Source organism: Anthonomus grandis, chromosome 4 (assembly GCF_022605725.1).
Source record: "Anthonomus grandis grandis chromosome 4, icAntGran1.3, whole genome shotgun sequence".
NCBI lineage: Eukaryota > Metazoa > Arthropoda > Insecta > Coleoptera > Curculionidae > Anthonomus > Anthonomus grandis.
Window position 1 is genome coordinate 10,281,232 of NC_065549.1, and position 13,765 is coordinate 10,294,996.

The 13,765-nt window shown below is 28.7% G+C and overlaps 2 protein-coding genes across 2 annotated transcripts in view; one reads left to right on the top strand and one right to left on the bottom strand.

Annotated features, from left to right (window-relative positions):
- Positions 1-13,765, bottom strand: part of LOC126735033 (facilitated trehalose transporter Tret1-like) — a 30,302-nt gene that overhangs the window by 2,768 nt on the left and 13,769 nt on the right. The window contains exons 2-3 of the mRNA XM_050438907.1: positions 11,302-11,544; positions 936-1,218 (exon numbers count right to left, since the gene is read on the bottom strand). Coding sequence (XP_050294864.1) covers positions 936-1,218; positions 11,302-11,338 — 320 coding nt within the window. The 5' untranslated portion in view covers positions 11,339-11,544. The remainder of the gene's footprint in view (positions 1-935; positions 1,219-11,301; positions 11,545-13,765) is intronic.
- LOC126735045 (uncharacterized) lies at positions 6,900-8,780 on the top strand. Its single transcript, XM_050438926.1, has 2 exons — positions 6,900-7,053; positions 7,305-8,780. Exon 2 carries the CDS (start codon positions 7,305-7,307, stop codon positions 7,803-7,805), a length of 501 nt encoding a protein of 166 aa, XP_050294883.1. The 5' UTR covers positions 6,900-7,053; the 3' UTR covers positions 7,806-8,780.

Here is a 13,765-nt window from a genome sequence, read left to right on the forward strand (position 1 = left end):
CTGATGATGAGATCATATTTGTCTCCCATCCTTCTCTTCTCTCAAGGGTTTTTTTTAATTTGTTAGGCATATATTTTTCTGTACAATTATATTTATTTTAATGCCATCTATCTCATCATTGTTTTTAAATAATAATTATAATAATGTTTGTCCAATTCCGCTGCTATTAATAACCTCATTGATCATTAAAGTAAATGTAAAGGTGGATCACCGATGTCAGCGCTCGGCCATCTTCGTATAGTTCCGTTTTTAGTTGTGGTTCTAGGGTTGTCACAAACGTCATCATTGTACAATTATCACTCGTATATATGCTTAGTGTCTTTAAAATATTCACGTGTAATTTTTAACCATGATGCAATTTTCAAATTCTTTAAAACATATAATTTATTACTGCAAAACAAATAATAATGCGTATATGTGTGGCTGTTGGGAAAATATCAGTGTTCTCCAATATTATTGCAAATTGAATTAATTGTACAAACGTTGTGTAAGTTATTACATAATTTAAGCGTATTAAAGTAATGGAGCAATCAACAGGATTTTATTTTACATAATTTGCCAATAATTTTTTTTTAATTTATTTTTAAATTAAAGATTTTTACGCAAATTTTATGCAAATTGTTTGTAATTTTATAGTCACGTTATATGTGGCCTACATGTAGTTTTATATATTCGCCTTAACCTGGTATTTAATTACTAGTTGATGTCAGTTATACTTGATTTTCTTCTCGGTTTATATAGAATTTTAGTTCTTGTTGCATTCAACTAAATATGTAATTTATAAATATCATATATTTAAATATTTTAATATTAAATATTAAGATAACTAATTTGTAATTTTTGTATATAAATTTTTAATATCAAGTTTTGCTTTCGCTTAATTTTTGTTGTTTGGAATTGGGATTTATTTTAATCAGCCCGTTATTTTCACCTACCTAGCTATATATAAATACATCACAGTCTGTGCAAAAGCAACGACGATCCAAGCAAGAAAAAATGGCACGGAAGTCAAGATAATAGTCTTTTTTCTCCCCAAATAGTCTACGACGTTGGCAGCGGTTAGGGCTCCTAAAATGGCCCCTAATAGGGGCATCACAGCCAAGAGGGCACCCTCGTCGCTTGTCAAACATAACGTTGAGTTTGTGTTGTTTTCTAGTTGAGGTAGTGAGGGTGAGGGCCATCCGTAGTGCATGCCATCTGTGACGATAGCGAGATTACCTGAAAATTGAGTATTTTTTTTTTTCAGAATTTATCTTTTTAATATCATTCAAACAGTTACAATTTTTTATAAAATTAATAATTTAATTTGCAAAAATTTTAATTTATTGCAAATGGAAATACAGATTTAGCAGGATGAAAAGAATTGAATTTCCTTTTTTTTAATTGTTTTTCATGCCACTAGTGCTAGGTAGAGGCTAAAATTTAGTAGATATATTGTGTAAAGGAGCTTTCTTCGTTGGAATTTAGATGCAGCATGCTGTGCTCCTAGTTTGAGCTCAATATTAGAGTTAATTATCCCTTTTGGTTTTTTACAATTTGACTATTTAAGCTCGTTACAAAGCACAATAGTTAAATACCCTTTATTTACTGACTGATGATAATTGAAAACCTGCTTAAATAAGAATTTAGAAATTACTCTAATAGCATACAAACATCTACAGACGCTTCAAAAAGAGCAGAAGGTAATGAAGCAGCAATTTATCTTCCTCCCTTAGATATTAGATATCAATTAACACAGCAGCTATTGTTATTAGGGAAGCATTCAATTTTTTATTAAAATATAAATCCACTAATTTCGTCATTTTGTCAGGCTCTATGTTTGTACTTTAAGAAATTGATTAGACATTTAACTTATTACAATAAAAATTTAAAATTAAAATGGGTTAAGGCATATATAGGGTTAAGTGATAACGAGATCATAGAAAAGCTAGCCAAAACCGGACTAAGTCAAGGAAAACCTTTATTAGGATCTCCTTGTGCTAGTGATTTTGCTATAGCTATTAAATAGAATAAATCATCAGCAACAAATTTCTGTAACTTTTTTTTTAATGATTTACTTGCCCCTTAATTGGAGAAACGGAGAAGAGCCTAAAGTCTTAATAATAATAATCTTTAGTTAGCATAAAAAAGCTACATATAAAATACACTATAATTTACAAAATTCAATAAAATTATAATACTTTTATCAACCCAGTACATTATAACCTACTTTCTTCAGCAGGAGTAACATATATCTAAATAAACATAAATTAATACATACGTGGGTCATTGCAAATTGATGATTTGACAAAACAAGTTATTGTAAACTATAGAAATATAAAATGCTTAATTACAAAGATACCTTCCAAATACTGACATGAAAGACTTGATGAGTCCAGGCGTTTTGTAACAACAATCATCAGAATGAAATTTGGACATGCTAGTTTCCCAGTTCATCTCAATAAGACTCAAGTTTTACCATCTGATAAATGTATCATCTGCAATACAACATGTGACTTAAATCACATATTTCTAGGGTGTAAAAAATGTACTCAAGGAAGTGAAGCGGTAATATTAAAACTGAGAACAGAATGTAAAATTGCACGTCCCTTTAATACTATACATTTATTAGTGATTAAAAATATAAAAGTATATATGGCTCTAATTGTCTTTCTAAGCCAAATAGGACTCTTTTTGGGTTTAGAAATTTTTAGCTTTTAGGAATATTTAGTATTAAAAAAAATATGTCTATATGTCTGATCTGTGGTCAACCTTGTCAACCATTTTTATCGTTTTAGTGTTATTAAGGCGTCCTGATATAAGTGGCGTGAAGAGAGTGAACTTGTCCTTGAGCATAGAAAACAAAAAAAAAATAATAAGTACATTGTATTTTAGTGAGAGAAGACACAAAGCCCTTGTAGATTGAAGCAAAGAAAAAATATCATTAAAAAACATAATCATTATTTAAAATACAGGAAAATATTAAAAAATATAAAATAGTTATGAATCGATAAGACAAAAATTATTATATCTTTGTATTGCAAATGGCTGTATGGCTATCGCCCCGTGCCAAAACAATTTTTTTTAATTGTTTTGATATTTAGATTTTAATACAAAATTTATTCTGCATTTAAATCTTAAATTTTTTTAAAAATATTTAACTTTTTGTGATTTTTTAGTTTCTAGTTCAAACATTGTAGTTTTCCTTTTTTTGCATAACTGATTAAAGCGTATTCAATAATTTCATATAATTCAAAACGGTCTTTAACAAACATGCGTGTTTATTTTACTGTCATTTTGACCTTTGCGAGGTCATTTTCAGGACCTTTAACAAATAGTTGTCTGTGTTAATTAAAGAGGAAAAAAAGGAGCCGAATAAAAATTAATTTATAAAATGCTCGTGAGTCATGCTCGGAAATGTCGAAACGTCGACAACTTATAAATTCATGTTTGTCTAAGAACGTTTTATTTTTGGCCTGGATCCATCAATCATTCGTGCAAATATGGTCTAAGGTCACGAAAGCTATTGACATAATTTCCTTTTTTTTTTCATCTGACCTCTATTGAGTTTTTTTTTGTAAATCCATATTTTACTTTTTAATGAAATGAATCAATTTTAATTATTTTAGCTTTTTGTATTTCTTTTTTTTTAATTCTCGAATTTACTTTTTCATTTTAATTTGGCCTGCCTTAAGCAAAATATGAATTAAAAATGTTTTTTATCCATATTTTGCTTTTTAATTACATATATTTTCATCAACTTTAAATTTTTTTCTCCTTAATTTCTTATAATTTTTTTTATTCTCTTTGTTTTTTAATTTGACAATTTGAAGGTCTCATTGTTGTGTCTTTCAATTTCGTTTTTTGTAATTTAAATTAATTATACATTTTTTTTTAAATAAAAAAAAAATTGTAAAATACAAGTCTTCTAAATTGCTAAAATTTGAATTAGGGAGAGTTTTATAAAATTTATTAAGAATAATTAAAAACAAATAAAAGAGTTGCATTTAAATTTCTTAAAATATTTAAATTTCTTTCTAAAAATCAAATTTTTTTATTTGTAAATTTTTACAGACTTTAACAAGAATAAATAAAATTCGATTTAAAAATTTAAAAAGATCTTTAATTTTCACTTTTTGCATGCATTTAAAATTTTAACTTCTTAGCAAAAATTTGTGTTTTCCTTATTCTGCTTTTAACAAGACCATTTTCTTTAAATTTTAACTAAATTAACTGCAATTTAATAAATTATTAGAGATAAAATTATAGAAAGTATTTTTTAATTACATTAATAAAATAACAGTTGAAAAATAATGGAATATTTTTTGAATTTTTTTTTTTTTGAAATTAACCTTATATACTAGTTAATATATAAATATTTACTCAAAAGACACAAAAAATAAAATTTAAAACAAATAGTTCAAGAAATTGATTAGGTAAATAATTTAAATTTTAAAACATAAAATAAATTAATTGTAATTATAAATACATATTTTGTCGTCTTTTTTAAAATTCGTAAATATTTAAAAATTAGTAAATTAAAAACATATACAAGGTATCCTGAATTGCATGTCTAAACTTTAGCAGCTCATTCTGTAATCAGAATAAGCCTTAATTTTCTTTATAAACATAATATATCGAGTAACTATTTTTATTACTTAAGATACTCTTATAAGATTTGGTACAGGCCTTTGAAGTAACAAAAAGTAATTTTTAATCTGCAAGATTTTTAAAATATTTATCAGGGGTGTCATTTTTAATTGAATATTGTTGAACAAAAATGGTACGGCACTGCTTCCTAAAAACAAAAAAAGATTTTTAAAATGCCCATTTAGAGGAAATTTGATTCCTTATTTTTTTTACGTACGATGCAAGGTTTTCGAATGAAAAAATAAAATCTCCTGCAGGTTCTATGTCAGTTCACATAGAAATGAACAGTTGTTTTGTAAACTATCTACCTAAAGAAAAATATCACTAAAGATGAGGTGCATTATATCTATGATCCTGAGACAGAAACCCATTATGAACTATCAAAAACGATTGATTCATTGATGAATTCCATCCATTGGAAGAGTGCACCAAAGCAAATACTGTTGAATATCCGAATGACTATTATTACTATAATTTGATCGAATCCAGCTCGATTGTGAAAAATTTCTAGATATTTTGGATATATTGGAATCTTCAGCTCTATTTAAAGGCTTCAATAATTTGCGAAAAAAAATTTACGGCTAAGTAATCCTAGGATCGTCAAAAATGTCAAACATCTTACATATGATAGATCACCCGAAGTTCCCAGAGGTCAAAGAAGTTAAGGAGAAGTAAATGAAGTGTCCTTGTCTCATGGATTTAATGTTTTTAAGCATGCTGTAAAGCGTAAATAGATTCTGAAAAACTGACATGAACTAGAAGGACCCTGATGAATTTCTGGAGGCTCATCCAAAGTAATCAGAGGCCAAAGAACTTGGAAATTCTGATGAGTCACCTTGCTTACAGATATGTAGATTCGGTGTGAAGATGTTAGTCTATCTCATTTTTCTCTTAATGAAATGAAGAATTTCCTTGCAGGACTTCTAAATTTCTAGAAGGAAATTCTAACTGGAGATGATATTCGTGACCACGGATGACATTCTGAAAAGCAATTTACGAAACTCAGACTTCGCTCTAAAAAACGACTGAATAATGAAGAAATTCTGTTCATTAAAGGTGATAAATTCACGTAAGAATCCTGCTGGATTTCTGAAACATCTTTAACAGTAAGTAAAGGCAAAAGAACTTGAAAATGCTTATGAGTCATGTTGGTTTAACGTCTTGAACTAGGTGTAAAGAGTTTAAGCTTTTTTCATCCCAATTTAAATTAAATGAAGATTTTCAAAAAGAACATTCTGAGAGGAAATCTTATGTTAAGATTAATAAATAAATCCTGCCTATTGGAGCTAATGAACCAGAAGTTTACGCAAGTATCCTGATTCTGGATTTCTAGAGCATCACCAAGAGTTATATGAGGCCAAAGTACTTGGAAATGCTAATGAGTCATCTTGGTTTCACGTCTTGAACTAGGTGTAAAGAAACTTGGGCTTATTAAGATTAAGAATTGTCTTGCAAAACACACATAGTTTTTAATTTTTTAACTTGAAAACCTTTTATTGAACGAAAAAAAGCAAAAAATCAAATTTGCTTCGAACTGAATAAGGATTTGAGAAATATTTTTTTTTTACTAGAAAAAGCAGTGGCGTACCATTTTTGCTCAAGAATATTCAATTAAAAATCCCGTACGGACACCACTGATAAAAAATTTAAAAAATCTTTTAGATCAAAAAATGCCCTTTTTCACCCTTTGGCTGTGAATAACATTTCATAAAATATTTTAAGTAATAAAAAAGTTATGACTGAAAAAACTTTTTTTTTTCTTAAAACTTTATCACCCCGTATAGTAAAAATGAAGCGTTTTTTGATATATGGTTATAAAAAAAATTAAGGCTTATTCTACAGACAGAATACACTATTAAAATTTAGACACTGCATTTCGGGAAACCCTTTATATACTTTTTAATTTATTGGAAGGAACATCAAAAATAGTTTAAATAATGTAAATAAGAACATTTAATAAAGTTTTAATTTTACTAACTAGTTTATTGGTTATAAACTTTATTTGGGAAAATATACATATATATTTTGTGTTATATATTTCTGTAATATCTCGGGAGTATCCATGACCTTCCCAGATTATTTCCAAGTTGTTCTAAATATCTATGTCGTCGCCTTAAAGTGTAAACCTGCTAAGTCCATTTTTGGCTAAAATGCGTTTTTTCGAAAAACCGGCAGCACTATAATATATTCTACGTTGATTAGTTAACCTGCCAACTACAAATGTGTAATAATAATCCTTATTTTATACGATGAGAATAACAGCTAACTCCCGCCGACTCAAATCCACTTTGTAAACACAGCCATGTGCATTTTCAATGGTGATCTTGTGAGAACGTGTCGCAATTGAGTTTAATGTGCATTATTTTAAGTTACTTCTAGTATTTTGGGCGTTTGAAATATTTTTTTTATTTAATAGCACAAGAGGTAAGTTGTTAAAACATTGTTATCCTAATTGCATGCAGTAATTATTTTTTATTCAGCGGTAATTATCGTTTATTGTTTTAATAGGACTTGGCAGTATTTCTTAAATGTTTTTTTTAAATATCATGAGGAGAAAACAGATTTTCTACTTAACAAAAAACTTACAAAATTAAATAATAATATTAATTAATTTTCTTACAATTAGACAAATTAAATAAAATATAAATTAATTTAAAGTTTTTTTTTAATTTAAGATGTCACGTGCCAAACGAATCCTTGATATGGCCATCGGCCAAACAGCAAATGAAATCGAAGACTCACAGCTGGGAGAAGACTCTGAGCATAATACTTGGGAGTATTCTTTTGGGGAAAGCAGTGGTGTAGACTCAATTCCCCTGTCGTTGGAGTTACCAATGGATATATTAGACTCTCCCATAAAAGAAAATCAACCCTTTGAAAACTTCCAAATAGCCGAAAATGTGCAAATTGATTTTATTGACGAAAATGGGCAAAAATTAGATAATTGTGAAGAAGTTATTGTACTGAATGAATTTCCTTTACTGGACAACTTAAATGAAGCTTCTCGTGCTTCTTCATCGGAAATCAATCATATTAAAAAACAATCCAATATAGAATCTACAACTTCTGATATTTCCGATGACGAAGCTAGCAGGTTGGTACCATATTCGGATTCCGACTCAGGCTCATCTTATAGTTATCCGACAAAAAGTAAAAAACGTAAAAAGCGTTTTTAAGTACAAGAATCAACGTGGTTTGCTGAAAAAAAATAGAAAGTTAAGAGAAAGTTACTTGGGACGAAACAAAAAAAATTGAAAATGGACCTATAACAATCCAAAAAAACCTCGTACAATGAAGGAAAGGTACAAATGTAAACTAAACCCTAAAGGAATGTTAAAATGCTCTGCAGTAAATGAAGGTCAAAGGCAACTTATTTTTAACAACTTTTGGAAAATGACTTGGGCAGAAAAAAAAGTTTATGTAAACACTCTTGTCTTTTCTACGCCACCTAAAAGACACAGAAACCGACAAAAAGAAAATGAAAGTAAAAGGGGACAAACCCTTCAATATTTTTTAAGAGTAGGAGAAGAAAACCTTCGAGTTTGTAAGAAAATGTTCATTACCACTTTAGGAATAGGTCGCTGGACGATACTCCATTGGAAACGGTCTTTTCATTCCCGTTCGCCTAATGTTCAAAGAGAAACGTCAATGGAAGGTCAAAAGAAGCCATTCAAATTGCGTCGTGAATGTTTACTGCAATTTTTAAAATCATTGCCAGTCATGGAGTCTCATTACTGCAGATCAACATCAGAAAAAAAATACCTTTTAGCTGAGTGGCAATCTAAACAAATTCTTTATGATTTTTCCATCAATAATTGGTGCGAATCAAAAAATGTGGAGCCGCTTTCTATAGCAACATTTTCCAAGGCTTTTGAAGAAAAAAATTATGCCATTTTTCACCCGAAAAAAGATCAATGCGAAAAATGCGTTAGTTACAAGGTTGGCGACATCTCGGAAGATGAATACAAGAATCACATACAAAAGAAAAATGCGGCAAGGGAGGAAAAGGATTAAAATACACAAAAATATTATGTATTTACGGTGGATTTGCAAGCTGTGCTAATGTGTCCCGTATTTAAAGTGTCTACTTTATATTATAAAACAAAACTTCAAGTGCACAATCTTTGTTTTTATAATTTAATGAATTCAGACGCTTATTGCTTTCTATGGAATGAATCTGAAGGTGGACTTAATGCTGAAGAATTTGCAAGCATATGGTTATTTTTTTCAGAAAAAAAAATATTGCCAAATATTACACCTCCAGAAGATCCTAATGAAAAAGTCACCCTTATTATATATTCTGATGGAAGTGAATACCAAAATCGCAACTGCACTATGTCGAATGTTTTACTTAACATTGCTATTGCCCATAATATTATAATAGAGCAGAAATATCTTGAACAGAATCAACTTCCATCTGCGTATGTCCAGACGCAGATGGAAGTTGATTCTGTTCATGCTAAAATTGCGCAAAAGCATAGATAGATAGAGTAATTAATATACATGCTGATTATATTTCTGTTTGCCAACAGGCAAGAAAAATTCCTGCGCCGTATGATGTAAACTATCTTACTTACGACTTTTTTAAAAGTTTTAATTGTGTGCAATATTATAAAAAAATCAGACCTGGTAATGTTAAAGGAGACCTGAAACTTACTGATATTCGTGTTCTGAGATACATGCCGGAAGGAGATATTTTCTATAAAATTCATTTTTCGGACTCGTGGTAAATTCTTCCACAAAGGAAAAGCCGAATATCTAGAACATATTTATGGGAAGATTTAAGTCCACTTTACTTGGAGAGAATTAAAATAGCTTCCCGAAAATATGAAGATCTACAGGCTATAAAAAAAACTTTGCCCCGGGACTACCACACATTTTATGATGACTTGCCCCATAAAACAAAGTAATTTAGGATAAAATTATGTTAAGAATATAATATTATTTTTCACTTATTTTTTACTTTGTTAATTCAAATAATTTTAGTATTTTTTTTGTAATAAAATATTAAACGATTACTAGTATTTTTGTTTTATTTAATATGAAGGTATTAATTATTATTATGGGGATCACCTGCCAAGTCCAGCCAAAGTTTGAGTTCACAAAATGCAAACCTGCCTATGTTTATTTATTGACTTAAAACAGTTTGTTATACACAGTTTTATATTGTTTCAAAAAAACAATAAAACAAGGCAAACATACAATAATTTAGGTAAAATATAGTTGATTTAGGCGGTTTTGACTCTCCTGTAAAATAAGTAAAATGTGACTTGACAGGTTTACACTTTAGGGCGACGATATTCCTGGTATTTTTTGCGTTATCAGAGACTATTCTTTAATTTTTTTATTTAGGTAGAATTCGATTTTTTTAACGATTAGTCTTAAAAACTATGGCATATTTGTTATAACTTAAAGTTTACTTAAAATTTAGTCCAGTATAAAAAAAATCTGCGTGTGTGTGTATGTTACAATCATGACATTGGATCAAACCAAACAGCCAACATCTTTCTTGTTTATATTTTATATATTTTTTTTAATAAAGAATTTAACTAAAACCTAAATTATAACTATTTATATAACTGTTTTCAGAAATTAGCTCCTCTTTATTTGTTTGTTATTTTTTATTTATTTTTATTGTTCTATTTTTTTTTCCTTTTTCTTTTTTTAAATTTATTTACGCATATTTTTTAATTAGGCGAAAAAACGTAAATTCTCGGTTTCAAAAGTCATGAAATAAATTTAATTATTATATGAATAAATCCTTAAAATAGCTTACTTATATTTTAAGAATAACATGTCATATACAGTTAAGTTGAATTTTAGTCATTTCATAATGATAATTTGGCTTCCTTTATAAAGGTATAAATATGTTTGTACACATACATATTTCCAAGCAAAATTAGATAATTAAAATGTGTTTTAAATTGGACTTTCGTTCTTAAGTCATTATAAAGTTTATTGCTTTAAATCACATACTTATTGCATCCTGAAAAAATATGTTCGGGATCTCCAATTTCTCCGCATTCTATTTTCTTCATATATCTTGGATAACAAGCGTGAAAGGATCTTAGGTAAGAAAAAAGTAAAAAAGTTTACATTTAGTAATCATGAAGAACTGAAATCTGTATAAAAATTATAAATTAAAATTTAAGCAATTAAATTAAACGAAAAATTAACTAGTTAGAATAATGATGGTGAACGGCTTAGTCCATATTATGAAGGATTAACTTTTAAAATTTCAAAGCAAAAAGCACACTTCTTATCAGTTTTAAAGAAAATTTGGACCTTGAATACTTTTAATCCTATAAGTGCAGGTGCATAGATTTATTAGGTAGAGGAACTTTTGTCATCTTTTTATAAAATTCAAAATTTACTAGAAAATAAAAAACCAAAACTATCTACAACATTTTTCAATCAAGGATAAAAGCATTTTATAATACTAAACACATGAATTCTCAGTAGACATTATGGAAAATTTTTATTACCAAGGCCTAGGTAGCAGAATAATTTTTCGCAATATTATTAGCATATTATACCACAACATTATCACATGAATGCTTATCAATTATGCTGATAAACACAATAAAAAAAAGACATTATATTATACAATTAAGGTTTTTTTGTTATAAAATACAAAAAAAAAATTGGTTACTATTTTTGATAAAAACTTACCGGTGGCTGCAGCGAGATACTGTAAAGCTGTACCCATTCTTAAAACAATCTTCTGATTTTAGATCTTCTCGATCAAAAACTCTTTCTTCAAAAAATAAATTCTTCTTAATATTCAAGAGTTCTAAATCGCATGTAAAAGCACCACTAAACTTTCTTTGTGTACCACGGACAGCTGACTCTTCACATGGTTGTTCTCCGAGAGCTCGCAACTGATGATTATCGTCGTACCCCGGTACAGTCAGGCTGAAAATCGAAAATCATTATCGTCTATAGGTATATAATCAAGGACGCCCCGTACGGAGACTTTGGGATGTTATACAGGTTGTCTTTTTTTTCAAATACATAAATAATATAAATGGATTTTTAAAGAGGTTTGAATAATATTGGGTTTTGTAGGAATAAAAATTGATCAAATAAGCAGAATAGAGAGGACTTCTGGAAACAATATTATTTTTCTTTTTTAAATCGAAAATAACGAAGAAGAGAAATTACAAAGAGTTTGAGTAAAATATATAATAACCATTTATAAGGAAGAAGAACAAAAATAGCATACCACAGAGTGAAACGAAACCATACCATACTAACAGAACTGCAGAGGCATAACCCTGCTTTGCCCCACTATGAAACTGCTTTAGTGCTCATCAGCATTGTCAAAAGCATCCTAGAATGCACCATCGAAAACAAAGATGAACAACAAGGATTTTGAAAAAACAGAAGATAATTGATGCCCTGAACATCAATCACAAGCAGAATCAGAAATCTGAACACAGGCAGCACTACAAGAATAAAAGTGGACCACCAAACAACAAAAGACATACCGACACTATATCAGGAATAAGTCAGGGTAATAGTATCAGTCAATTCCTTTTTAACCTCGTCATGGACGAGATTACAACAATGAACAGGGGATGCATACTGGACATATCAATTAATCAGCATGGTCTGCTATGCGTATGATGTGGTAATCTTTATCAGTTGTGAAAATACAAAGTTTTATTAGACTTGTAAAAAATACATGTCAATCTCCATTGACAAAGAAATATATGATCTTCTTCAAAGAACCAGTAATGTGTAAAGTGGTAATAGACAATAAACCAATAAAACATGAAATGAGTTTCCGTTACCTAGAAGTGGACACATAAAGCAGCAGCAACCCGATAAACGACATAAAATCGCAGGTCAACAAGACCGCAACAATTTCAGGATTTCTGAGAGGTATTATCTGAGAAACAGCTACATGTATATGGTAGTAAAGTGCGGATCTATACTATATGTCCTGTAGTAGATCCTATAGAAAGTCCGGAGATAAACTGATGCTAACCTATGGTATCTAGAATAGAGCTGACACATAAGACAAATAGCATCCTTAAAAAAGAAGAATTTTATAACTATCGCAGAGAAGACATGATGAGAAACAGCGACATAGCGGCATGCGAGATGCAGGACATAAACAGAATAGACCAAGAGAGACTAACATACTAAAGATGGAAAACCAGCAGTAGAAGAAGAAAAACGAAAAATATTTAAAAAGCAACATATAGAAAAAAAGGACGGAAATAAAGAAATTAAAAAAATTACATATAAGGTAACACAGAAATTTTTAAGCAAGGTTGAGAATAAATCTTAACTCTTTAGTTATTTCTAAAATGTCAAGATTTTTTAATTAAATATTGATAGATTTTAGTGTAATTTAAAAATATGTTTTGTAAATTTGTAAATTTTTACTAACTTTAACAGAGATTTCATTTTTTTACACAGCCTGATTTAGTTAATATTAGAATATTATTTTTAAGTAAGGTAAATATGAAATACATTTTTCTACAAGGAATTGCTAAAAGACATATTAGAAGAAATATATTTGATTGTGTTTCTTAAATTGAATATTTAGGTGGAAAATGTAAAAAATAAAAATGAAACATTAAAAGAAAATTTGAAGCTAATAAATTAAGATAAAATATTTTAATTTTAATTATGAATGCATATTTTGTTTCTACATTTTTACTTATTTTGCAAAAACATTTTAAAATTTAGTAAAATAAAGAATAAATTACAATAAGCCTTAAATTGTTGCGAACAAAACTAGTGCTATGAATAAAAGTTAACTTTAAAGTGCCTACATTTTTATGGAAATTTGTAGTTTTATTAAGTGGAAGAAAACAGAAAAGAAGAAAAACAAAAAAAAAATTTTAAAGTCTTTTTGATTCACACACGTTTCTGAGATTAAACCAAAATAATTCTGTGAAGAATGAAAGAATATATCGATAAAAACATAAAGGAAAAAGTGATGATTTCAGGAGAATTTTCAAGAAGTATTGGGTCGACAATTGGCCAGGGTCGATAAAGTTATAATAATATATTTACTTAGCATCTCAAGGCGATTAGGGTATTACAAATCAATTATTTACTCCTATTTATAAAGAAAAAAAGGAAAAATGTAAAACATGAAAAATAGCAAGTTAGACCT

Bases quoted from the DNA above. Each gene is read 5' to 3' on its own strand.
- LOC126735045 (XM_050438926.1), top strand. From the start codon at position 7,305: ATGTCACGTGCCAAACGAATCCTTGATATGGCCATCGGCCAAACAGCA.